Source organism: Epinephelus fuscoguttatus, linkage group LG9 (assembly GCF_011397635.1).
Source record: "Epinephelus fuscoguttatus linkage group LG9, E.fuscoguttatus.final_Chr_v1".
Classification (NCBI taxonomy): Eukaryota; Metazoa; Chordata; class Actinopteri; order Perciformes; family Serranidae; genus Epinephelus; species Epinephelus fuscoguttatus.
The window spans coordinates 31,438,294-31,466,267 of NC_064760.1; the positions used below are offsets into that span (position 1 = coordinate 31,438,294).

Consider the following 27,974-nt stretch of genomic DNA (forward strand, 5'->3'; position numbering starts at 1 on the left):
TCATAATACATTTGTTTTCTGTTTTAATTGTAACAGTATTATCTCTGACATATGGGCTATCTTAAAAAAAAAAAACATTTAAAGCATCAGACAAATAAACAAACAAGCAAAAGCAATACCACCATGAGCACCACAGATAGGCATTCACTATAGTTTCAGTGGCAGTAATATAAAGAGTATATTTTCACTTTCTTTCTGTCTTTTGAGGACAACACCCTTTGGGCTATTTCTTTCAAGTTCACTAGATGACACCTTCCCCTTATCTCTCTCTCTCTCTCTCACACACACACACACACACACACACACACACACACACACACACACACACACATAAACACACTACTTTTAATATTTGTAATAAAGTGAAAATAGTGTACATTCTCCACTGGCACAAACTGAAATATACATACATACATACATACATACATTTAAAAAACGTACTAGTGTGGGCTCAACATGTCGGGGCCCCTCATCATCACCCATCGCTCCGCTGTGACTGTCCCTTTAAGAAAATGCACTTGCAGCCATTTTCTGCTCTTTGTGTGGGGTGGATTAGCACTGGGTAGGTACGGGGCGAAACTAGAGCATCAATCGGCACAGAAGACGAGGGAAGAAAAAAGATCAGCAAACATTACATCGCCGTCGCACAACGCGACACCGGCCGCCCGCCTTTGGATATCGCCGGACGGGCATGCAATTGACAGGTATGTGGTAATGTAGCGATGGATGCAGCCGCAGCGCTAAAAATGAACGGGGCTGGTGATGTGCGCTGGGTAGTGATGATGGCTGGAGACTGGGGGGCTGTTTTTTTTTTTTTTCCTTCCTCCTCTCACTGTGCATCACTCCCGTCACTTCTCTGCCCGTGCATTAATGAGATAATAAGGTTGATGGTTGGGGAAATCGGCCACCGTGAGCCGGATGAAGCGTCCCGGTTTTTCCGCGTATTATTCTGACACATGAATGGGATCCCCGTTAGCTTGCATCGGCATCGTAGCTCTCACTGAGATGGGTGGGGTGAGGAGAGGGTTTCTGTGTAGCAAGTGCACTGATGAAAGATGGATCGCGGAGTAGCTGGGCGATTTTCTGACCTGATAACATCGTTTTCACCGTACAGAGAACAGAGATGTCTGCTGGGATAAGGAGGGGAGCGAATTCGATGCTCCAGCCGGCTCGATTTCACATCCCTGCTTTCACACTCTTTCATCATTTTGTGCCTTTTTCCTTCCCCTGTATCCCCCCCTTTGACCCATCCGACCAGCAGGGCACAGCATGTAAATGCATTAGAGACGTTTCCACAGCCATGATGGCAGACAGGCCTGTTACTGATGCACAAATGACAGGTTCACCTACTTCCGTTTCACACCAAGGTCTGAACACTGCTCTTTCATCTCATGCTCAACTCTCTATTTAGATTCCTTATCGATCCTGTGATTATTATCGGCCCATCTAGTGACTTGCAGTAGAAATCTGACTGTGCTACTGTTGCAGACTCACTGAGTTGTAAATCTGTATGCCAGACCCTCACCACCGAGCAGTGATGTAATGACAGGCTGTGGATGCTCTGCTGCTGCTAATACTGATCCACACTAAATGAAAAACCCTCAGTACATTTCTAGTCAAGCCACTTTTTATTCACACAGCACCAATTCACAATTATTTCTTAAAGGGTTTTACAATCTGTGCAACATATGACACCCTCTTTCTGTAGACCTTTGGTTTTTGGTTAAACCTTTGGTTAAACCTTCAGCAACAGAGGAGGGATTCATCTCCGAGAGCAGGACAGGCATGCAGTGAGGTGTTGTAGATGTGTAGATAACTGGTTGCTCATGGTGGAAGTTCTTCTCAATCTTTTTTCAGCCAAGGACCCCTTTACAAGCAAGAGTATACACGAGAGACCCCCAGTGTAGTATGTCTCTTAAAATAATTTGGTGTAGTCTATATTTATGCTTTTATAGTCTGAGTTATGTTAAAGAACAACATGAGAGAATAACTGTAGATTTGTTAGATTAGAATTAGAATGTAAGTAATCTATGAACTATTTTAGATTTAAAAATCAAATTATTCATGTAGTCTTGATAATCTGATGAATCAGAAAGCTTTTCATGGACCCCTCTGGCAGAGCACCACTTTGAGAATCACTGGTTTATGCCACTCAGCCTTGAGGTTATTTCCCGCAGTGATATCACTGTAATATCTGGTAGACTCATTCACTGATTAGTCGAGCGGTAGAAAATTATGAATCATAAACCAAGCAAACATGCCAAATAATCCCTTGTTTCCTGCTCCGTAATATGAGGATTTTCCTTCTTTCTCTGTTTTGTATCATTGTAAATGGAACGTCTTTAGGTTTTGGACAAAAAAAAGACATTTGAAGACTTCATGTTGAACTCTGACAAATCGTGACGGACATTTTGTGATAGTTTATAAATGATGGGAGGTTCGACTCCTTTAACTGACTTGAGTTTATGTGAGTCGCTCACTAAAGAGAGTCAGGTTGTCTAGTCAAGTAAGTAACCAGATCAGCTTGGTAAACACCCACTAGCCCCAGCACCCATAGAGCATGCACACCAGAGACCGGGCAAGCTGGCTAACTCATGGTTATCCCTCCACCAACTTGAATGGAGATAAAATAATTTAACCGTGCGGCTCTTCTAGACTTTGCAAATGTTATCGGACCAATGGATCAATTCTAATCGTGAAACGAGTCATTTCACTAGGTTTGTGGCACTTAAAAACTTGCATCCTCCATTTTACTGCTTCCATAATTTGTGCGAGACAAATTATTTTTTGGCCCCTGTTGGACCGGGAAGCTATCAGAGCTTACAGACTGTTGGATTTCATGACCAAGCAGAACTGAGGCTTCAGCGGGGTCAAGGTATAAGGATACTAGGATATTTAAAAATTCCAAAAGTATGATTTTCGACGCTGTCAAAAATACAGGCACTCCTCTTTCTTTTAAACTGAGGTCAGTCTCAGCTGGTGGAACATGGAGTTAAGCTGAGACAAATGGCGACTGCGAGTGGTGGGGATAAAGTTACAGGACTGGTAAGAAACCAGCCAGCAATGGCGGAGAGAGACAGCAGAGAAAAACAGCGGTAGAGACAGTTCGCACTTGCTAGAAGCAGGTTGGAGGGGTAAAGCCGTTAAAGAGTTAGTGAACATTAGGACTTGTCACTCCCGTGTCAGTAATAAGAGTCATTTGTTTCGAACAATTGATTCATGACTTGCATAGCACTACACTTTATATAGACAGTTATTCAATAATGAAAATAAGCAGTGTTATCAGCCCTTGTTATATCTCCATAATACTGCTATTGGAATTAGTTTTGTTGTAACATCTGTTAAGTATTTTTGGAGTTATATTGTACCATAATACAAAGTTTAGAATAGCTACTTCCTCATGAGCAGCCATTAGCAGCTGGTGGTATTGTTGCTGTTTTTGGTTGAGTAAATTCAGAGACAAAGCCAGAGAGACAAAGGCCTGTAGACATAAATAACCAAGCAGCCAAAGAAAAGAGAAGTAGAGGTAAACAGTGCAAGCTGAATTCTGCATGCTATCATAAGTACCACAAATCTATGAAGAAACTTTGATTAAAAACCTAAAAGAGTGTTTTGCGAATTCAAGGGTTGGTAATGTTAGTTTAGATTTTTGTTTACCATCTTCTCTACCTGTGTGAAGCTTGGTTATGTGAGCCATGCTTGTGTTCCCCCCCTCCATTGCATATTCATGTGACGGTCATTGTTGTTGGTCTAAAAGGAGAGTGTGACATCATTGGGATCATGAGACGACAGCAGTTTTGCGGCGCTGGTCTTTGAAATGACAATCAGTGTGTCGAATACCTCAGCTAGCCAGCATCCCGCACGTCATGACACACTGTAGACTGCACAGATGCTGCTGGAACACACATGTGACCGTTGTATGTGTTGGTCAGTGAACGTGTCGTAAGTGATCATGTGGGTGCCCGTGTCTAAACGCTCCTTTTTCCACGCTTATCGCATCTCATCTTATTGTGAGGATGAATATATATTACAAAGCTAGCCTTGGGGGGGAGATCCCATTGAGTGGTGTGACCCTGGAGTTGACACACTTTCTCTCTCTGTCTTTCTCTCAGGCAAGATGTATTACACACACGCCTAGCAGCACATACTAGTCATGCTTTTCTTCCACAAATGCTGCTTTTTTCGCCATTTTGGTACTTTTCCTACTCTGCTTCATTCCCATTCTTCTTTTTCGTTGCAACATTTTGAGCGCTTCCTCAAACCCCTTGGATCCTCGTGGTTAAGTGTTGTCATGAGGAGATCCGACCCAAGCTCATTATGTATAGTGGCTTTAGTTATAATGTCAGGAATAGCCAGGGGGAGTTTTGCTATGCATATCATAGACGTTCAAGTCCAACAACTGTATGGGATGTCTAAAAAGAAATGCCTTGTGTGGTCTCATTTGGTCGTTCCGGTGTAAAGCAGGCCTACAGCTAGGTTACTAAGTGTCCAGAAGGGAATGAAGGGGCCCTTTGCTTTGTAAAGATGCACACACACAGACACACCAACTGTTGAACAGAGTCGGGTACAGGGTGGGAAAGTTTATTCAGCCAACCCAGGCTTCAGTCCCCGTCTGTATTCCCAAGCACAGATGGGAGTTTAGTTGCACTGAGTATGTTTGTCTGCGTGACAGAACCCCTTGTAGCGAGCTGCATGTTTCATTTTCTATAAGATGAACAGTTAAAAATAACCGTGAATGTGTGTGAATCCAGGTTGTAAACACGGCAGTGGAAAGAATACAGGAAAAAAACGTTTTTCATTTTTAACTTAAACATCACGGTGTTGCAGCAGCACAGGGATTAAGTCTTCATCAGTGTACATTGGTATCATTTAAAATCTGCTGGTCCTCTTTTAATGTTTTAATGTTCGTACTTGCAGTGTATCAAAATTAGTCACGTCTTCATTGTTACACAGACTACTGAGGATTAAGGACTACAACTCCCAGCACGTCAGTGGTATTATGTCCTAAAGAATTTGACAGTATCAGTCAGGCTATGCACATAATGGCAGAACAGGAGACAGAACAACACACAGATTTGACAGAAGACTCCAGTAGACCTCACTATAAGGTCTACACTATCACTATGGGGCGGCAGTAGCTCAGTCTTGCGCCTGTCATGGGCAGCCCACGCTGACATCTCTCCACTGTGTGTAATTGACAACAGAGTGAAAAACTGAATTTCCCCTCGGGGATTAATAAAGTATATTAAAAATAAATATAAAAATAAACAAACCTTATTACCATCTATATGTCTGTGCCAGTACACTGAGGTGTCGTTCACTGATGCATCATTACAGGTTTGATGACTAAGCCATCTGTCTCAAGACTGGTGGTTTACCTCATGCAAATATAGCCTCTTGGTATGTTAACTATAACAGTTTGATGTGACAGGAAACTCCACCCTCCTTCTCTTCATGCCGTTTGTGATCGTATAGTTTCAGTGTACCTGCACATGTGCAGTGGGCATTATTAACAACGTGTCTCTTTGGCTGTAGGTGTTGGTCTACGTGTTTTATAACGTCTTTGTCATTGTGATTGCGATCAATTTTGTGTAAATATTTGAAAGTACATAATGATATTGCACACTGACTGCGTCAAAATACAGCTGCTTCGACATATACATGTGTTGACTGCCGCTTGAGTGTCATATTACTATGTAAGGAAGTAGATAGGTTGCCTATTTGTTTATTTGATCCTGTCTGTGGCTAACTTCCAGGACGAATAAAAAAAACTTTTTGACTATAAGATCTCACAACCCAGCTTTATTCTTATTGAATCTGAAATGACTGTATTCATTATCAATTTTACAACTTGATGCAGCACTTTACTTTCTTTTATTGCAAGCTCATTGTCTACCTTGAGAAGAGAGACAGCCACATTTAATTTTATCTGCCTCTTTTCTCTTTGTTGTTTGGCCCCTGGCCCTCTCAGCTCTGGCTGTGCTCTCTCTGGCTGTGAATATTAAGCTGATTATCGGTCCTGTCAGCCCTGTCTGCCAGGTCAGACGTAAAACACACATTTCTGAGAGGCACATGATACACGGGTGGGCGCATACACACTGCTTTGGCTGGGTTGGTGTTTTATAATAAGGAAGAGGGTACGGCAATGGCAGTATTGTTTCAAGGGGGTCTAGTCATTTATTCCAAGGTGAGATCAGACGGAAGACAGTCATAATAGCTGTGGATTTTTAAGCAGTATGCATGGAGTCTATGTACATTGTGTGTTCATGTATATCACTTAATCTCAATTTTATTTCAAATACAAAATATCAGCTAGCCTAAAGCTTCTGTGAAAACACATTTGCCAGTGGATCTATTGCCTGTGCAAGATAGCACATTTTGTGTTTGTCAAAAGTCATTCAGTGCTAGATCGTTCTGTGCCTCTCTCAGATCAATAAGATCTCTAGGTCTCAGCATTTCAAGAATGATATGCTTATATGCCTCTAGTTAAATGAAAAGGAAGCAGTGAGGGGCCCCTGCCCTTTGTCTCTCCTGAGCGTGAGTCTGGAGAGGATACAGGTGCAGGGTGAAAACACAGACATACTGCAGAGTGCACCGCAAGGCCAGACAGGGTTTCATAAGAGGAAGTGGAGTCTAAAACGCGTCAATAGAATAATGGGTGTATTTGCATCAATTGACTGTAGCAGATATAAATATTGATATGTCAACTTGTTACTCCTGCTTCCAGTGGAACATCACCCATTTGTCAATTACAATTTAGCAAACTATTTTAATAGATAATCCATGACTTTTAGGTATATATTTTAAATATTTATCCATTACTTTTAGGTAACTGTTTAGCTACCTGTTTTTAACACATTATTTATTACTTTTAGTTATTTATTTTAATTGTTTATCCTTGACTTAGAGCTAACAATTTAGCTAAATATTTCAACAGATTATCCATTGCTTTAAGTCATCTATTTTAAATATCTATCCATTATTTTTAGGTGTAACAATTGTTTTCCCATACTTTTTGCCCATTACTTTAATCTATTTCAATCACCCATAACTTTAAGTCATCTTTGACAGTTGGAATTTGACAGTTTTACCATTACTTTTAGCTAACGGTTTAGCTACCTGCTTTTAACTCATTTATTTTTAATTACTTATCCTTTACATTGAGCTAACAATTTAACTACTTCAGTCATTTCCCCGTAAATTTAAGTATTCTGACAGTTTTACCATTACTTTTAGCTGGCTAAGTTAACTATCTCAACCGTTTTCCTATACCTATAGCTAACGTTTTAGCTACCCATTTTAACATATTATCTATTGCAGTATTTTTAGTAAACTACTTAAACTGTTTATCCTTTACTTTGAGCTAACAATTTAGCTAACTATTTTAAGATTATCCATTTATTTTAGTCATCTATTTTTAAATATTTATCCGTTACTTTTAGCTACCACAACTGTTTTTCCATTACTTTAAGCTAACTATTTCAATCATTTTCCCATAACTTTTTATCCATTACTTTTAGCTAACGGTTTAGCTACCTGCTTTTAACTCATTATCTAGGCTATTTTTTGAAGTTATCTATTTTAATTGTTTATCCTCAACTTTGAGCTAACAATTTAGCTAACTATTTCAGTCATTTTCCTTTAACTTAAAGTCATCTACTTTTACAGTTTTACCATTATGTTTAGCTAACGTTTTAGCTACCTTTTTTAACACAGTATCTCTTACTTTTAGTTTCTCCCCCAACTATTTGTCCTTTACTTTAAGCTAATGATTTAGCTAACTCTTTCAAAATTATCCATTACTTTGAGTCATTAAAAATATTTATCCATTGCCTTTAGTTAGTTTGGTTAGTTTTAGCATTGCTTTTTACTTTTACTTTTCTATCAAAATGGTTTTTCCATTACTTTTCGCTAATTGTTTTAACCATTCATCCATTAACATTACTTTAAGCTAAATATTTCAGTCATTTCTCCGTAACTTTTAGTCATATATTTTGACAGTTTTACAATTACTTTTAGCTCGCTAAGTTAACTATCAAGACCATTTTCCCATTACTCTTTAGCTAATAATTTCAACTGTGTTCTGTTACTTTCAGCTAACGGTTTAGCTAACGATGTAAACAGATTATCCATTACCATACTTTTAGATATCTATTCCAGCTTCTCTGTTTGATTGATAATTATTTTAAATGCATTCTCAGTTGGTGTATAGTGTTCAGCTGTTCTGACTCACTCAAATTATATGTTTATTTAACCAAATCACATTCTCTATTTGATCAAATCTACTACACAATCTTTCCACATCCCCCTGAGCAACTGCAGAACAACCCCTTGGAGTACAAGTACCCCTGTTTGCATATTCAGCCCCATGTCGCATCCTCTGACATTCTCTAATAGAGTCTCTTTTGCGACCTTATCTCAGTCATACCCTCATTCTCTTTTTCTCTGTTTCTCTCAGACTGGGGTGTTGTGTGAGTGACGCCTTGTTACCATGACGACCCACGTGACCTTAGAGGATGCCCTGTCCAATGTGGACCTGCTGGAGGAGCTGCCCCTCCCGGACCAGCAGCCATGCATCGAACCCCCTCCCTCCTCTATTATGTACCAGGTACACACTTGCACCCACTGTCACCACCACCCACCATCATCCCCTGAGTTGTTCGGACATTTTCAATGTACCCCTTTGACCCTTTTCTCCTTCCTTCTGCAGGCTAATTTTGACACCAACTTTGAAGACAGGAATGCATTTGTGACAGGCATCGCCCGTTACATAGAGCAAGCTACAGTCCACTCCAGCATGGTGAGAAATGTGCTCTAGTTTAAAAAAAAAAAAAACACATGCCATGGCTTGCCATCGTATTGGTTTTTACATCTGATTGGTTGAATCAATTTTTGTTTTCGGTCTTGAATAGTTTCTGATCCCCTTTCAGTAAACACAAAGCCGACTGTGGGAAGCAGCGTTACTCCCTTAAAGAGAGCCTTGTTTTTTGTGAATTGATTATCATTTGGCTCTTTTGTTAGGATTTGGCTAGACCCGTGGCAGGGCACACACATACACATGCATACACACTCATATAAACACACTTCCCTCACACACTGGTGAATCAGGCACGCAATGGACCACTAAACCTCTTTCCCCTGATGGTGAATGAGTGGAGAGTGTGATTTGACTGGCAAAGAGGGGAAGTAGCGCTTTATTTAACCTCATTTAATCAGGAAGTCCCATTGAGGTTGAAGCCGGTCTATTTGAGGACTCTCCTCTCTTTAGCCAGAGTGATTGAGAAATATGTCTCACCTACTTCTGAATGGGAGAAATGTTCCCCTGCTAAAATATTTATCAAGCTCCATTCATCCTGGAATATGTGACTCGTCTGGGACGTTGGAAATATTTGTGATGTCTAGAGCCTTGGCAAAATTTCCATTTATAACACCCAGATATTTAAAAAGTACGAGACACAAGAAGTAAAGGCTTTTGCCAGCTGAATATTTGCTCTAACTGCATTAAGACTGTGCATTAAGAATTGTTGTATTTTGTCTATTTGTGCAGAATGAGATGCTGGAGGAGGGGCACGAGTATGCTGTGATGCTGTACACTTGGAGAAGCTGCTCCAGAGCCATTCCCCAGGTAACACAAATGCACCCACGCACACTTCTTCCTAATAAGATACTTATCTCTCAGTTTTTATTGCATCCCTGTCAAATTGTGTCGAAATGTTTGTGGCTTGAATTTCTGTTTAAGCTGTCACATTGTTTTTGACAACTGGGACGTTCAACCAGCAAGTTCCTCATTAATGGCACCCTGATAATGCAGACAAACCTCACTGAACCACGGCGGCGGTTTCTGCGCACGAAATGTGGCTGTTCTCTTACCAGACTTGACATTATTTGGCCAGTCAGCATTTTTTTCTGCACTTAAAATAAATCAGAAATCACTTTGGGTTGTGCAGTTGTCTTCATTATTGGAGATAATATGATTTCCACAAATTTGACAGCTTATACATACATGAAACGTCCGCTCACATACAATGAAAAAATGAACAATATAATGAGCAAGACTAAACACCTTATTAAAAACTAATTTTTGTATCATGTTTACCAAACACAAAGTACAATGCTGCATGATCCAGCTGAACATACACACTGTATTACTGCTGCAGAGTCAAGCTGTATGATGGCGCCCTCTTGTGTTTGCTAGGTGAAATGCAATGAGCAGCCCAACAGAGTGGAGATCTATGAGAAAACAGTGGAGGTGTTAGAACCAGAAGTGACCAAGCTCATGAAGTTCATGTACTTCCAGGTAAGTTCCAGCTGCATGACATTTACTGTTGTAATGATGAACTAAACCTGTAAATTCAAGAGACAAAACCCAACACTGTGCACTGCATTTCAGAGTTTGCATTTTCTGTGTCTTTTGGGATACTACTCACAAGAAACAATTCCATATGTCCTTTTTTTTTTTTGTCTTCACAGCGGAAAGCCATAGAGCGGTTCTGTAGCGAAGTCAAGCGTCTGTGTCACGCTGAGAGAAGGAAGGACTTTGTGTCTGAGGCCTACCTGCTCACTCTGGGCAAATTTATTAACATGTTTGCAGTGCTGGATGAACTGAAGAACATGAAGTGTAGCGTTAAGAATGATCACTCTGCCTACAAAAGGTAGTGAATCATAAGTCAAGGAATTCTGATCCTAATTTGTAGAATCGTGTAATCAGAGCCAAGTTAACATTTCTCTCCTGCTCTGCTCCTCCAGGGCAGCTCAGTTCTTGAGGAAGATGGCTGACCCTCAGTCCATCCAGGAATCCCAGAACCTCTCGATGTTTTTAGCCAACCACAACAGGATCACTCAGGTTGGTGTGCAGACTCTACGCTGTCTTTATAGTGTGCAGTGTGCATTTTACATCTGTTGTAATACAGAATGATGTTCTTCTCTCCAACGTACTACTCCAGGCAATGACTTGCAAACTGATGACTCATACTTAAACTCTTCACCTGTGACGTGGCAGATTGTGCAGTCAGAATGACAGTGTGTGATGGAACAATTTAGCAGTTAACCTCGGCATTAACATCTGACCTTCTAAAGAAGGAGTAGTCAATCTACACATTTGCTCTTTACAGTCAGATAATGATGGCAAAGACAGAAGACAAGAACTAGACTTAGTAAGATTGTTTTGTGTGTCAGTGTAAACCTGGCAGTTCATTTAAGCTTCAGTGAGTGCAGTCCAATGACAGACACTGAGTGATGTTAGGTGAATTAAAAGAGTGTATATTTTGCATTTTTAATGACTAAAATGCCCTTTGAAACCCATTCCACACATGATGAAAAACATTGCAGTTTCTCTTTAAAATATCATTTTTATGCCTCCACACTGGCAAAAGCTGTGGCTGGAGGCATTCTGTGTGTTCCAATACCCATACTACCAGACCAAAAGATTTAGTATATCCTAATACATAGCATGTCAAATGCAGTATGCCAAAAGTACCAGGATGTTCTATTGCATCTGGTCCTATTTTGCAGTATATAAGCCAGCATGCCTTTCTTGCTTTTCTGACCCACAATCCTTTGCGCAGGAGAAAATACATCACGTCGACTGACCTGCAAACAAATGACAGCCTGGCAGCTGATTGACAACTCTCAGAAGTCGCAATGACAGATGACAGCACATTCAAGTAACTGATGACCAGTCAAATAATAATGATATTAGGAATATTAATTGTTTAAAAAACAACAACAACAAAATAATTATAAAGATTACAAACAACGAAAGGACAAATGAGAGAAAGGAGAAATGCACATGTCATTTTATTCTTGTGAATATAATATGTTAGGATCTACAAAGTGTGCATTTATAACTTAAAAGTTAAAATTACATACATTGCAAAGTAACAACAGCAGTTGTCCGTCCGTCCATCCTTTCGTCCCATTATCGTAACTTTCAAGTACACCTGAAGATAATTTCCTCAGATTTGGCACAAACGTCCACTTGAACTCAAGGATGAATTGAATAGATTTCGGTGGTCAGAGGTCAAGGCCACTGTGACCTCATGCCCATCCCATTCCTATGAACTTGATATCTCAGGAAGGACTGGAGGGAATTTCTTTAGATTTGGCACAAACGTCCACTTCAACTCAAGCATCTTGATCTGGTGGTTAAAGGTCACTGTGACCTCACAAAACACTTTTTTGGCTATAACTCAAGAACTCATATGCTTATTATAACAAAATTTTACACAGATGTCTAACAGGATAAAATGACGAAGTGATGACATTTCAGATCCAAAAGGTCAAAGGTCAGCTTCACTATGATATCGTGATGTTCTGCAGAAACACTTTTCTGGCAGTTTTTCAGGAACAGAGGGAGAAACATTTGGTCAGATACTGAATTGGTGACACTAATCTTGGGTGCTGATTGTACAGATCTCCTGAGCTGCTGGGTAGAAGACATTTGTGAAGCTTCCATGTTTGAGAATTTGTAGCATCTTTGCAGCAACGTCCATATTTGAAGTATTGTCTACTGTCATGGCTACATATGAGTCTGGACAGACACGGATGTAGACTGAACGGTGAATGGTCGGCGGAGGTGGCAATTCTAGTTCTCTGTTTGCATTTAAGATTATCTTAAGTTTCAAGGTTTTCATGCACTGCTCATACTTATCTCTATATATGTCTATTTGCAGGTTAGACTGAGCCCTCTCTGGCTTTTGTCTATAAACGAATTTATGTGAAGGTGACCTGTTGTTCCTTCTCTGTTTCTGTGTAGTGCCTGCACCAACAGCTGGAGGTGATTCCTGGCTACGAGGAGCTTTTGGCAGACATTGTCAACATCTGTGTCGACTATTACGAGAACAAGATGTATTTAACACCCAGCGAGAAACACATGCTGCTTAAGGTACATGCATCCTCTTCTGCTGCCAGCCTATAACAGTCAATAGTGTGATCTTAAGCTGGCTAAATGTCCTTCGCTGGTGTAAAACAAATCGCCTCTGTGTGTGTGTGTCAGGTGATGGGCTTTGGTCTGTACCTGATGGATGGGAACGTGAGTAATATCTATAAACTCGATGCCAAAAAGAGGATCAACCTGAGCAAGATCGACAAGTTCTTCAAAGTGAGGCTTTTGCTTTTTCAGCGTCTCTTTTATCCAGTGTCATGTTTGTATGCATGACATGAGTGTGAGACATTTTTTTTTCTGTGGTTTTCAGCTTCAAGTGGTGCCACTATTTGGGGACATGCAAATAGAGCTGTCGCGCTACATCGAGACAAGTGCCCACTACGAAGAAAACAAGTCCAAGTAAGAGGACGTGTCTAGCCATTTGCATTGTGTACAGAAATGCTCTCAACTACAAAACCAGCATTTCTTGACCACCGTGCCATCTGCTCCCACCCGCCCACAACCCTCTGTCTTCTCCATTTTGTGCCCAGGTGGACATGCACCCAGAGCAGCATCTCGCCACAGTATAACCTGTGCGAGCAGATGGTACAGATCAGGGAGGACCACATCCGCTTCATCTCAGAGCTGGCGCGCTACAGCAACAGCGAAGTGGTGACGGGCTCGGGCCTGGACAGCCAGAAGTCCGACGAGGAGTACAGGGAGCTGTTCGACCTGGCTCTGAGGGGTCTGCAGCTGCTGTCCAAGTGGAGCACGCACGTCATGGAAGTTGTGAGTGAAGCAAGAAATTGATTGTATCTTTGTGTGTGGGCGGGGGAAAAAAATGCTTGTGCAGCAGCCAGTATGAGTGGGCTTGAGGCTTGAAAAGTTTTTGATACGTCATTGATTGTTGTAGCTTTGATCTATTTATGGCTCTCCTTGTCTCTTTCAGTACTCGTGGAAGCTGGTCCATCCCACGGATAAATTCTGTAACAAGGACTGTCCAGGCACAGCGGAGGAGTATGAGCGAGCCACGCGATACAATTACACCAGTGAGGAGAAGTTTGCCCTGGTGGAGGTCATTGCCATGATTAAAGGGCTGCAGGTAAAACAATGGTCACCCTGAGTAGCTCATCATGTCCTCAATATCTGATGGTCATTTTAAAACTTATGATATGAGATATGAGAACTTATGATATGATATATATGATACTGATATGAGAGTGGTTTGAGGCATCTCATCTAACGCTCTCCAAGGAAGCAAATAAGTGCATCAATGTCAAATTATTTCTTCAATACCGAGCTGAATTTTCATGGCCCATATGACCAAGATGATGATGATCATGGCGCTGTGTAATGACCTGTTTAGGTTCTGATGGGCCGAATGGAGTCAGTGTTTAACCAGGCCATCAGGAACACCATCTACGCAGCGCTGCAGGACTTTGCCCAGATGACCCTCCGAGAGCCTCTGCGCCAGGCTGTACGCAAGAAGAAGAACGTCCTCATTAGGTGTGTATACGCAGTGATGATCTCTAAGAAAACGACTTTAATCTCATGGCTCCTGTCCTAAATACCTGAGGCACTGTTATAATCCCGTTTTCTTTGCCTGTAGTGTTCTTCAGGCTATTCGAAAGACCGTCTGTGACTGGGAGGGGGCGAGGGAACCTCCAAATGACCCCTGTCTGAGGGGAGAGAAGGACCCGAAAGGTGGATTTGACATCAAAGTGCCCCGCAGGGCTGTCGGCCCCTCCAGCACACAGGTGGGACATGAAATATATCGTGGTGCGCAGGGAAAGAAGCCAAAACAGAATTGTGTTAGTACTGACTGTAAACAAAATGTTTCACTGAAACCATTCCCATCTGCACAATGTTCTAAGGCTCTAATGTTCACACATCTTCTGATGTACTCAATTTTTGTCCTCTGTTGCTTGCAACATTTTTAGCATTTGGAGTGTCTTTAAGAAGGCTTTTATTCTGAAGGTTAAAAATCTTTTATTTCGTTCCATTTCCTCCCAAAAGAGTGCACATTTTTCTCTTTAATTGACTTAGTGCTACATGCAAAGTATAATGAGAAAATGCAAGTCATGTTTAATAATGTGGTGGCAAATGATTAATTGTTTCATTTAATTTGCCTCCTGAAACTTGAGTAATGTTTTTATCTTTTTACCTCTGTCTTCCCTCGGCAGCTGTACATGGTGCGCACCATGCTGGAGTCATTGATAGCAGATAAGAGTGGGTCTAAGAAGACTCTCCGCAGCAGTCTGGATGGACCCATAGTGGTGGCCATAGAAGACTTCCACAAACAATCCTTCTTCTTCACACACCTGCTCAACTTCAGCGGTGAGTAGAAATTCTCAGCAGAGATTGCAAACGCCATGAGGAAAGATCATACTGAAGCCAAACGATCTGATCTGTGTTTTGTGTCCTTCCGTCTTCCAGAGGCCCTGCAGCAGTGCTGTGACCTGTCCCAGCTGTGGTTCAGAGAGTTCTTCCTGGAGCTGACCATGGGGCGCAGAATCCAGTTCCCCATTGAGATGTCCATGCCCTGGATCCTCACCGACCACATCCTGGAGACCAAGGAGCCCTCCATGATGGAGTAAGACAAACTTCCAGCCACAGACTCAGGTTGTGTTTGTACCTTGAGAAGACAGACTGCATTATAACTGCCATTCTCCCTCCTCCAGATATGTGCTGTATCCTCTAGACTTGTATAACGACAGTGGCTACTACGCTCTGACTAAGTTCAAGAAGCAGTTCCTTTATGATGAAATCGAGGCTGAGGTAAGGTCTTACAGCCATCGCTTGAATCATGCTTCATTTCCACTGCATGGTGCGATTCAAGGTCCTTTCTCAATTTCGTTTTCCACTGCCAATGGTCCTCAGGGTAGGCGGAATTCTCAGCTGATCAACTTGACATAATCTTCAATGTGACACTCGCTGGATCTTTTAATCGGCAGCTGATGAAAACCAAAAAAGAGCAAGTCAAACTGAGAGCTATGTCATAACATGCAGTGAAAATGCAGCATTAGTCTTATTTAAAAATCAACTGCAGTGATCTTTCCCTAAGTGTTGCTCTTTAAAAATATATTGTTGTCATATTGTTTTTCTTGTTCTCAGGTAAACCTCTGCTTTGACCAGTTTGTCTACAAGTTAGCAGACCAGATATTTGCCTACTACAAAGCAATGGCCGGAAGGTAGGAGAAATGACATCCTCTTTTTGGCGTTATTGGCAGATAATGTCTCTGCAAAATTCATCTAACTTAACCGTATGTGTTTCACAGCGTCCTTCTAGACAAGCGCTTCAGAGCGGAGTGTAAAAACTATGGCGTGATCATCCCGTACCCTCCATCAAACCGCTATGAGACGCTGCTCAAACAGAGACACGTACAGGTACTGGAAACATGAAAACAGTCTTCTGTGGCTCATTTAGAGTGTCTTTGTTTCTGTTCTGCTTCTCGTATATAAAGATACAAACCGTCAGCCTCATACTGTATGTCTTAACCATTTCTCATGTGTCTTGCAGCTGCTAGGTCGCTCCATTGACCTGAACCGTCTGATCACCCAGAGGATCTCAGCAGCGATGTACAAGTCTCTTGACCATGCCATCAGCCGCTTTGAGAGCGAGGACCTCACTTCCATAGTGGTAAGACAACATGTCAGGGGCACACACTCCAAACCTAACACATACCCTCATCAAACCAACTTTGTTTTCTCATACAAATCTTGCATCCCCCCTCAACAGGAGCTGGAGTGGCTGCTGGAGATCAACAGACTAACCCACCGGCTCCTGTCTAAACACATGACCCTGGACAGCTTCGATGCCATGTTCCGCGAGGCCAACCACAACGTCTCCGCTCCCTACGGACGAATCACGCTCCACGTCTTCTGGGAGCTCAACTTTGATTTCCTCCCCAACTACTGCTACAACGGATCCACAAACCGGTCAGTTTGTTGGTGTATATTTGCAGATACATGTATTTTGTCTAACCGCTTTTTTCTTAAGGTTTTAAACATTGTTTTCTCTTCAGCTTTGTACGCACAGCCATTCCCTTCACCCAGGAGCCTCAAAGAGACAAGCCAGCCAACGTGCAGCCTTACTACCTGTATGGGTCCAAGGTATAACAGCTTGAATTTAATTATTTTCCTAAAATCTTGTAGCAGTATGTGAAGAACAAACCCATCTTCTTTCTGTTCCAGATTAACACAGCTTCTGTTTCTCTGTTTCCTTCTCTCTTCTCAGCCTCTGAACATTGCCTACTCCCACATATACAGCTCCTACAGAAACTTTGTTGGCCCGCCCCACTTCAAGACCATCTGCCGTCTCCTTGGTTACCAAGGCATTGCCGTAGTGATGGAGGAGCTGCTTAAGATTGTCAAGAGCCTGGTATTTATCCACAATTCCCATTCATGTTCCCTTTCTCAGCTTGCTGGATTCTCACAGTGATTTTTTGTTTTCTCTCTTTGTGTCCTCTCTCCCCTTCTGTCTGCTGCATTGTATCTATCCTCCTTGTCACTGTGCAGTTACAGGGCACCATCCTGCAGTACGTAAAAACACTGATAGAAGTCATGCCCAAGATCTGCCGCCTACCGCGCCATGAGTATGGCTCCCCAGGTGAGCTTGCAGTCCCCACTGTTACAGTGAACAGAGAGCATGTGTGGTTATATCTGTAGAATATACAACACCAATTTTTTTGCCATCTAAAGCCCAGTTGAGACCAAAGGTTTGCGACAAGATGAGTTAAAACAGACAACTACTTTCATTGCTCTGTTCTGCCATGTTCTCACACCAATGCAACTAGAGGAGACAGTGTATCATCTCTATGCAGCAACTCTGTACTTCCATTCTGATTTCCAGCCTTTCAGGCGTATTATGTGGCTGAATATAATTTGTAGCTTCTTGAAATATGAATGAAAAGAGTGATAGCGAGATACTGGCTACAGCTGCATTTGTAGTAGTGATGAAACAGCGAAAAACACAAACAAAACAACCATCAAATGGACTGTATTCATAATGAATATGCCACAATAATATGAGTAACCAGCACCAATTAATCAGTCAGTAAGAATGTGTGTGTATGAGGGGGCATAAGCACATACAGCGAGAAACAGCAGCGACTTCCTGTCCAACACTGGCACACCGTCAGGACAGAAACAGAGCGCTCGGCGGAGACGGAGCACCTGCCGCAGCAAGCGTTCATGCCATCTGCAGTCATTTTGATGTGACCAGCAGACTAAAACCAGCTGCTGACAATTTAACCAGTAGAGTTGCAGGTGACACCATCAGCTTGAGTTGAGCTCAGACCGGCCTCTTCACACTGCTGCAACTTTTCTCTGCAACGTTTTAAAATGGTTTCGTCTGGGGCGCCGGTGGCTTAGTGGTAGAGCAGGCGCCCCATGTATGCATGTATGCATGCTTGTCTGTCTTATCCATTAAAGGATAAAAAAAAAGCCCCAAAAAAATATCTTTACAAAAATGGTTTTGTTTCATCACGAATCATTTGTCTAAGCTTGGCGTTATACTATTACATTTAGATCCATACAAGAGTGGTGGATACATTCAAGACAAAAATGCTTTTACAGATTTAGGGTTGAGTAGTATATTAATATATCAATCCTGTCATATGAGACTAGATATTGTCTTAGATTTTGATATCTATGTCTTTTCCTGGTTTTAAAGACTGCATTATGGTAAAGTGATGTAATTTTCTGAACTTACCAAACTTTACCCACTTGGCATTATATCCACACAACTGTCGATTACATAACAAAAATATTGTCTAATCAAGAATTGACAATTTGCACAAAACAAGATTTGAAGATCCAGACAGAGCCAGTTTCACTTGATGGTCATCGTGTTAAACTGTGGAAAATTTTAAATTCCAATATGAACTTCTCTGGAAATGCTGAGTATATTTTCTAGAGATGCTCACAGCAACTTTATCTTCTTCGGAAACTCAGTAGCCTCAGTGTTAGTCAGCAGATCTTAGAATTAGTGCACAAAACTATGGTTGAGAGTGTTTGAACTTTTCACCTTCCTGCCTGGTACGGCCACCTTAACTGCACATTTAAGAATAAACTCTGTAGGATTGTGACACTGGCAAGTAAAATAGTTGTCAGGAAGGACAAGAAAGAAAGGCGTATCTTGGAAGATAGTTCTCAAGCTCTCTTTGGCCAGTTTGAACTCTTGAGCTCTGGGAGGCGCTATTGTGTCCCTCTGGCAAACAAAAATGTATTCTTTCATCTTTCAATCTTTCATCCCGAGTGCCATCAGTATCATTAACTCAACCATGTGATTCTGTTCTATTCTAAATATGTTGCAAAAGCACTTAGAGTCATTGATGTATTTGGTCAGAAGTATTGTGATATGCGATTTTCTCCATATCATACTGTGCTGATTTTCAACTAGCTTTGTATCATAACACTGTGGGTAGTATGAGTAAATGAACAATGGTAAACTTGCCTCCATCTTACCAGCACACAGATTTTCTCGCTCATTTGCCAGGAAAAAGTTTCACTGGCTCTGGGGCTGTTGCTTGAACTACAGACTGGACTTCCTCATTTTTGTCAAGGAGGATAAGAAGAGGAGAAGTCAAGGCAACATATTGCCTCATATCACTGGTGAACAACGCATCCGCAGTAATTCTGGCTGGCGTGGTATCATAGAACATGGAGGTGATTGATTTGTTTCACTGTGGTGTCTGCGATCCAAAATATATTTTGGAAGATATAGATGAGAATTACAATTCAAAAACAGATGCTTTCTATAAAAAAAAAACAAAAAACATTCTACTGTCTATTGGCTGCCGTCCATTCGAACATATCCAAAAAGTTCTGTCAGTCTGAAAACATCCAAGGGGGCTAAAAATAGTGCACCTAAAGGAGCAGCTGGGTGGACACCGCCTTTTTATTTCTACTGCCGTCTGCTGTAACCCTCCAACATCACAGCTCCACTTACATTGTGCATGTGTCATACCCCGCAGCTTTCATGGGGTCAAGGAGCATGTCCCAGCCTCTTTTTAACAGCCTTGATTTTTGTATGCCTGCCACCATGGACAACGAGTATAGCTGAATCAAGAGAAAGACTCTCTCTCTCTCAAAATGAGACCAAAATCAGATCAGTAAAGCTAGATGGTGCTGATTAAACATAAAGCAAGATGCTGTTACTGTGTTGACTATTTCTCACCTAAAATGTTTTTATGAACATATTTTTAGTGCACTGTTTAGCTGTAATATGAGAGTTTGTAAACAGGAAGTATAAAAAAATGGAGGCTGAAGAACTGAGATCAAACAGTAAAGCTAGACAGTGCTGATCAAATATAAAACAAGATTCTGTTACTGTGTTGCCTATTTTCTTGCCTAAAATTATTGTGCACTGTTTAGCTGTAATATAAGATCACTGGTTACCAGCCAGCCCTATATTGTTTTCGGATGAGCAACTCCCATAACGTCACCGCGTGCCAAGAGTGTTTATTGATCCGGTACAGTGCATTCTGTAGATTCTTGTAGGTTTTCTACCTATTGAACAAAAGCAAATAACATAGCCCTTTTTTCTTTGTTCAAAAGTATATGCGTCTTTCTGCTGCATAGACACAGCCCTATTTTATGAAAATCTAGCCTGCAGTGCAATTCTTCTTTAAGTCAGACAAACAGTAATGCAGTAAGTAATAAATAGTAAGGCAGTTGGGTCTTTTTTTATTTGTTGCTACATTCAGTACATTTCGATGCATACCATGCAGTTCATTCCCATTAAGTACTCGCTCAGTCCTCCTCACTAACCACTCAAGCATTTTGTGCACGTGCTGCCTCTTTGCAGTCAGGGCTGGGAAACATTACTGGAATAAGATATTACTTGGAGCAGCAGTTAAAAATTTGCCGGACACAGCCAGCAGAAGAAAATGCTGACAACATATAAACCACTACATCAACAAGAATCAAACAGCCAGCACAGTTTGGGAAAGGTGGGGTAATACAATATAAATATAACACGCACGGAAAGAGTTATAAATGATCTATTTGTCACCATGTTATACAGAATAACATGTAGATCAAGCTGTTTTACTTTTTTGCCTCCTTACTTTTTATCTCCGTGTACTTCCTGACCTGGCCCTGTGCATTTTGGCCGGAGCTGTGTGTACAGATTAGAGTCCAGTCAGATGGGACATCCCTATGAGGAGGGCTTAGTAATCTGTAGATTACTGATGTTCTGTACCCTGAGTTCTGTACCTGGCTTACTGCCTGTGATCTTACTGTCAGCAGTTAATGACCCTCCCGTCCTCTGCTGTGAGGGCCTGATGCTTGGATTAAATGTGGGTCATGGCAGCCGGGCGGACCTGCTGACATCATCCTGATTCCTCCTGGTTGCGATAGATTATCAATGACATAATGAGGCATTAGCGGCTGCTTACTGCTTGGCTGCACATTTTGATTGCTGGAATTAAAATGGTGTTTCAATGATGGATTTTGTTAAAACAAGAATGTGGATTTAGGGAGGTATCTTGGCGATATTTTTCTCCATTTAAGATTCTGTTTTTAAAAGACAGCTCGGTATTATGAAAGCCATCCATTATGTGGTAGTTTTAAAGAGCTAAGAAGCTCATTCAGTGCGTGCCTTAAGGACGCCTCAGTGTTCTACTGAACGAATTTCAGATGTGACATTCAGCCGTTACCTATGTCTCAAATGGTTCGTCATGGTCTTATATATTAGTTGTACTGTATATTTGTATTTTGTGTGTACCGTGAATGCATTCTTTTATATTGTTGTTGTGTGTTTGAGTTTGTTTTGGTAGCACATGAGTTTCCCGATTGGGGATTAATGCAGCTTTCTAATCTAATCTAATCTAATTATTTCTCCCAGGTATCTTGGAGTTCTTCCACCATCAACTTAAGGATATCATTGAGTATGCTGAGTTGAAGACAGATGTCTTCCAGAGCTTAAGGGAGGTTGGAAATGCCATCCTCTTCTGCCTGCTCATCGAGCAAGCTCTGGTAAGATAATTTCTTTAGTTTCCATTTCAGACTTATATATTGCTGTATTATACCCCTCTTCCTGTCTTCCTCTTCTTGCTTTTCTGTGTTTACGAGTTGTTTATCTCTGTTCTTTCTTGCCATATTAGTCGTCTCCACTTATTCCACTCCCTTCCCGACCTTTCCACCATTAATTCCTTATCTGGACCCCGAGCATGCCCATTGCTCAGGGTCCACCAATGTGTAGCTGTATTATCTGCTATATTTTTGTGTGGGTGACCAATAACCTGGGTGCCTGAAGGTTTCTGCCCAATTTACGATTCACATCCTAAATCTAATATAACGGACAGAAACCGTCAGGACCCCAGTGCCCTCAAGTATGTGTGATCTTTGATGTTTTCTATTCTGAAATACAACTCTATTTCTCATTACACGCTGGCAACTACCACAGGTGGTAAGGATTTAGGTTTTATCTTTGGTACCAAAATAACACAGAAGCGGAATGCCTTTTTTTCTCTCTTTTATCTCTTGGTTGGTTTGGGCCGCTGTGTGTTTCTGTTTCTTCTTTTTCTGCTGTGTTAGTTTGGCATGGTTTCACCTCCAATCAGCCATGGAAGCAAAAGGGACGGAGACAATTTTTCTTTTTATTTTGGCAGGAAATAAAAAGAGAGTGAAAATACTGCTTTGAAACAAAAGCCTAAAAAAATATTTGTGTGGCAACTGAAAGAAAAAGAAAGCAGACATTTGGCTGCTATATTATAGAATCCTTATGTCCTTGTCTTCCATGGAAGAGGTGATAGTACATTTCTGGTTGGATGGTGGTACAGTTTTGTCTTTAAATCTGCACTTCTCCCTCCGTACTTTCTTCTGGTTCTGGGAGCTTGTGATGCCTGTCTACACAACACTGCTCAACTGTCACTCTTCTACCATATCTGTCTGACTGCACTGACCTGTGTGTGTGTATAGGGTGTTTGTGTGTATGTAGGTTTGGACTGCCTGTCCAGTGTGTGTGTGTCTTGTTGTTTTTTAAACATCATTGCATGGCTCTATTATCTTTGCATTTAGTTTGATTTATAGCTGCTTGTCCTGACTAACAATTACCATGACAACTACCTAAATAAATACGTGTAGAATACCTCTAGCATGCTGACATTCAGGGATAGAAGGGATAGAGTTTATTAAGATGGATGTAAACGTGACCTCTTGCTGCTAAACCAGATTAGATGGGATGTTGTTCTTAAAAGTGTGAGTAATGTATAATCCTGCCAATACTGGCCTGTCATCATGGCTTGATACACACAGCCTCGTGATAAACATAGACACACACTGGTTCACTTATCTTCTCTGCGTAAGCTGAAGATAGTGGAGAATTAATCCATCAGAATACTCATGGCATTTTTCTTGCGGGCGGTGGGGGTGGGTCCTTAAACATCTCCTCATCGTTACCTGCATGCCGTGTAAGGGTGTCCATAAAGCAAAGTGGGTGGTGTTCTTTGGATTTAAATGACCCTTTCTTGTGATGTGCTTGAATCTTAGTCTCAGGAGGAAGTGTGTGACCTGCTTCATGCCGCTCCCTTCCAGAACATTCTGCCCAGAGTCTACATCAAAGGTATACAAAAGGGTTAGAAGTACTAAATGTAAGGCAGATGGGTAAAAAAAAAAAAAAGACTTGTCCAGTCCAGTGCCCGCTGATTTATGTGTCATTTTTGTTCAGTATGTACATGTTCCTCCTTGTGTTTGTGTGTTATATAGAGGGAGAGCGTCTGGAGGTGAGGATGAAAAGGCTGGAAGCAAAGTACGCCCCTCTCCACCTTGTGCCTCTAATTGAGAGGTTGGGAACCCCACAGGTGAGTCGTATGCTGTAAAGCCCTGTGAGGCAAATTGTGATTTGTGATATTGGGCTGTATAAATAAAATTGATTGATTGAAATTGAGTTCAATGACACTCTGTCTTGTAGCATATAAAAATAATGGATGTAGCTGTTGTGACATCACCTATTGGTTTGTTGACTTGTTGAAGCCTTGAGGTTAGCACTTTAGCTATTGCCATTTTGGTGACTAAAGGAACCATATTTGGACAAGAGGGTGGAGCTAATCCTAGTAATAGCTGCGAGCTTGGTTAGCATACAGTCTGGTATTGCTAATTTTCGCTAGGGAGAAACAGGCTGAGAACCAAACCTGAACCAACCAAAAACAAAATGTACTCTCTGGAAAAACTGAACATCCGACTCCTTAGAGGGTCTTTCAGTAGAACCAAATGCTGAACACGACTTTTTTAGGCAACCACAATGTTACAATTTCATGAAATGAGAACGGCAACAGCTACGCCTATGCCTATACTCTGTGAATTGTGGTTATGCCATAGTTACATTCCGTAACCAGGGTTGTTGCTGTGGTAGCGTCTTGTCAACGAACGGCACCCGCCTGTCACTCAAAGCATCCATGCCTGTAATTATGTGTAACTTAAATTGGGCATTTTGACATGGGGGTCTATGGGAACTGACCTGGTTTTGGAGCCTCAAGTGGCCATTAGAGAAACTGCAGTGCTTGGCACTTCGCATTGGCTTCTTTTTTTCAGACCTGAAGGTTGCCGCTTGTCTTTGAGAGGTCTGACAGAAACAAAAGCAGACAGATGATCTTTTGTTTCTCCTCCATTATGATTTTGTATATGTAATGATTCTCCCTTAATATTGTAACACTTAATAATAAAGTATCATGGCTGTTCATTTTACCAGCAAATCGCCATTGCCCGTGAGGGGGACCTGCTGACCAAAGAGCGCCTGTGCTGCGGCCTTTCCATGTTTGAGGTCATCCTGACACGCATCCGCAGCTTCCTGCAGGATGGGGTGTGGCGCGGGCCTCCGCCCACCAACGGTGTGATGCATGTGGATGAGTGTATGGAGTTCCACCGCCTGTGGAGTGCCATGCAGTTTGTCTACTGCATCCCTGTGGGCACACACGAGTTCACAGCAGAGTAAGTGGCACCTGGCTGGTTTGTGTACTGTGGGAGTGCGTTTGTAAATGTGTACCGTTTTGTCTTTTTTAGCTGTCAACTACATCTGCAACCAAACATGATGGTTTTTTTGTGAGTTGGTTAACCAATATGGGTTACAAATACTTTGTACCAAAAAAAAAGAGGTTAGATTTTACCATGACTTTATTCCTAGAGGAATTTGTGTTTTTTTTTGTTTGTTTGTCTCTCAGTTTGAATGCTTGATTTGTTTATCCAAATGCCAGACATCTGTCAAAAATCCAAATCAAAACATTGTGAAAGTTTTTACTTGTGACTTTGATGGAAAAGTTTGGATGCGTAGAAAGAGAAAATATGATAAAGCTGAGGGGAAACAGACTTTTTCAGTACACCTTGATGTCCCCTCTGCTCTTTCTGCCATAAGCAAAGCATTTGTTTCATGCTGACATTTATGACGTGGCTCTGCTTCAGAAGGAGAAAAACTAAAGAAAGTTAAATAAGAAAAAGGAGGAGAGTTGTGGCACATTTAAGTCTAGACTGGGAACATTTTTACTTCTTACTTCCTTCTCTGTCACCATCAGCAGCAGATACACTTTGATCAGAGGAGATGATTTACTGTTACAGAGTAAATTATGAAATCTGATCACATCTTCTGGACTAATTGACTGAAACGTGCACTGAATGCCCCTCTTTAATGGAGACATAGCTCATGTGTTATACATGCCTTGCTTTGTAGGCAGTGCTTTGGAGATGGGCTGAACTGGGCCGGCTGCGCCATCATTGTGCTGTTGGGACAGCAGCGTCGCTTTGACCTCTTTGACTTCTGCTACCACCTTCTCAAAGTCCAAAGACAGGACGGCAAGGATGAGATCATCAAAAATGTGGTGGGTATACTTTTTTCAACTACGTTTACCCTCACCCATGAACACACCTCGTGATATTATCTGATTCATTCCTCTTCTATTGTTTTCCTTGGCAGCCCCTGAAGAAGATGGCAGACCGCATTAGGAAGTACCAGATCCTCAACAATGAGATCTTTGCCATCCTCAACAAGTACATGAAGGCAGTGGAGACGGACAGTTCCACTGTGGAGCACGTTCGCTGTTTCCAGCCTCCTATACACCAATCTCTGGCTACCACCTGTTGAAATAGACCCTTCACACATAGTGCACACACACACATACGCTCAAACACACATAGCTGTGATGCTAATTTCTGCCTCTCCCTGGTCTCGTAGAGGTATAGATTACCACGATGGCTTCACGCCGGCATTAAGAATCCAAAGACAAATCCTCTCAAACTGTTCCTCTATCTAAAATGTGACTGTCTTTGAATTCTTGAACCCCTAGAAGTGGACCAGGCCAGAGGCGGAAGTGTATATTCACACCTTGTCTTTTTTTTTTTATTTTACTACCTGTGTGGCTCTCACTCAGACTCATGCATGCCTTCTCTAACTCCTTCTGCTGCACACCTGTGGATCGGACCACTCACACAAATGCCAAAAGAGTATCTCTGTCCGATAGTCTGTCGCCACTTGTTTGAAGTCTCAGCCGTTGGGACACATAGACGCCTTTCAGAATTTGCCACCGAGAGCGGAGACAAAAGTAAATCTAACAAGGTTTAAACGAACGACTAAATAATGCAACAAGATAACTAATTTTCTAAGTTATATAAAGATCTATTAACATGGTGCTCTTAAGTGCTACTACAGCTACTAACCGTACTAGCACAGGCACCAGTACACCTGTGCTGCCGTTATGCGTGTCCTCTAATATGACCCCCCGACCTGTTTATCGTGACACATTTCAAACTCTTCACTCATTTGTATAATAATCTGGTCTGCCCTCGTTCATGATACATAGTGTCTGTCACGCATTTGAATACTTCCATCGGCTTGCTTTCAAAGGAATTGAGGCGCATCGCATTCTTGATTTGCTTTTATTTATCTCGCTCCCCTCATCCGGTTTTCTCGCTTCCTCCTGACACATTTTTATTCGGTACCAGTTCCACTGTAAATTTCACTGTTGAACTAAGTGAAGTGTTGAGTGTCGTAATTGTTCTTGTTTTTAATTCTTAATATTTTAATTTACACATCCTTGGTTTACTCGCCTCTCAAGTACTGGCTGGAAAACCTCATTGACAGTTTTTTTTTTCTCTTTCTCTCTTTTGTCCGTTGGAAAGATTTTTTATATTCTGTACATGATTACAGTGATATTATTTACAATTTGGAAAAGGCACATCTTCATCTGGGTAAATGTGTTTGCTTTTTCAAGAGTAAAAAACAAACAAACAAAAGAAACAAGATTAGAAAAATACCTCTAGGTTGTATAAAGACAGTGCTGTACTAGATTAACCTGTTCTGAGTGTGAATGGATGATGTTGGTCTAGCAGACCTCTGAAATACTCTGCACATAAAGGAGAAAAAAAATCATAACTAAAATGTCAGTTATAATTAAAGGGCAGTTTCCTAAATATAGTCAGTATTTACTATTGTTGGACTTTTGCTTTAGATTTAGCAGTGTTATCAAATATGCAAAATTTGTCCCTATTTTTTTTCATATGAAGAAAAACAAATGAATTATTGAGAACCCTCCCCAAACTGCCCTGTGATCTTTTCTGCTCTGTTTTGAATGAACAAACTTTCTTTTGTAACTCCAGTGTCTTTTTATCATATTTATTCAACTCCGACGTATTGTTCATTTAAAGGTTAATCTAGTAAAAATGACGGTACCAATGTATCATCTCAAAACCTTAGCATGGCAAGTGTAATTTATTGTCATCAATGGCTCCATTTGTGACATGAGGCTTTGTTTATGATATTGTTGTACAAGTGACCATGTTTTGAAGTACAAAAAAAGTGGAGAAAAAGAATATAAAATGTACAACAATGGTCCTGCAAAGGATTTGAAATTATGTTGTATTTCCATGAAATAAAAAATGTTTAACTGAAAAAATTAAATTGTGTTTACGTTCAATGGGTTCTACCTTTACATGCTCATCATAAACTCATTCTGAGTATTACAGGTGTCAACAGACTCGTTGCTGTCAGGTGCCTCTGGGCCTTTCTCCTTACAGGTAGATAATTAGGTGGCTGACTGACTGATACATGCAAACAAGGTCATTGTTAAATGACGAGCAGAATTTTTATGAAGTTGAATTCCATGATCAGGCTAAACATTCA

At 41.3% G+C, this 27,974-nt stretch overlaps 1 protein-coding gene across 1 annotated transcript; it reads left to right on the top strand.

Moving 5' to 3' along the window:
* The first annotated feature begins 471 nt into the window (after positions 1-471).
* cyfip2 (cytoplasmic FMR1 interacting protein 2) lies at positions 472-27,757 on the top strand. Its single transcript, XM_049586089.1, has 30 exons — positions 472-704; positions 8,459-8,608; positions 8,711-8,800; positions 9,548-9,625; positions 10,196-10,297; positions 10,471-10,652; positions 10,747-10,843; positions 12,755-12,883; positions 12,995-13,099; positions 13,194-13,282; positions 13,414-13,651; positions 13,812-13,964; positions 14,229-14,368; positions 14,472-14,619; positions 15,046-15,199; positions 15,299-15,455; positions 15,544-15,640; positions 15,977-16,053; positions 16,141-16,249; positions 16,383-16,502; positions 16,602-16,801; positions 16,888-16,975; positions 17,100-17,243; positions 17,381-17,471; positions 21,714-21,844; positions 23,360-23,432; positions 23,576-23,670; positions 24,558-24,796; positions 25,530-25,677; positions 25,773-27,757. Exons 2-30 carry the CDS (start codon positions 8,492-8,494, stop codon positions 25,938-25,940), a joined length of 3,759 nt encoding a protein of 1,252 aa, XP_049442046.1. The 5' UTR covers positions 472-704; positions 8,459-8,491; the 3' UTR covers positions 25,941-27,757.
* Positions 27,758-27,974: the final 217 nt, after the last annotated feature.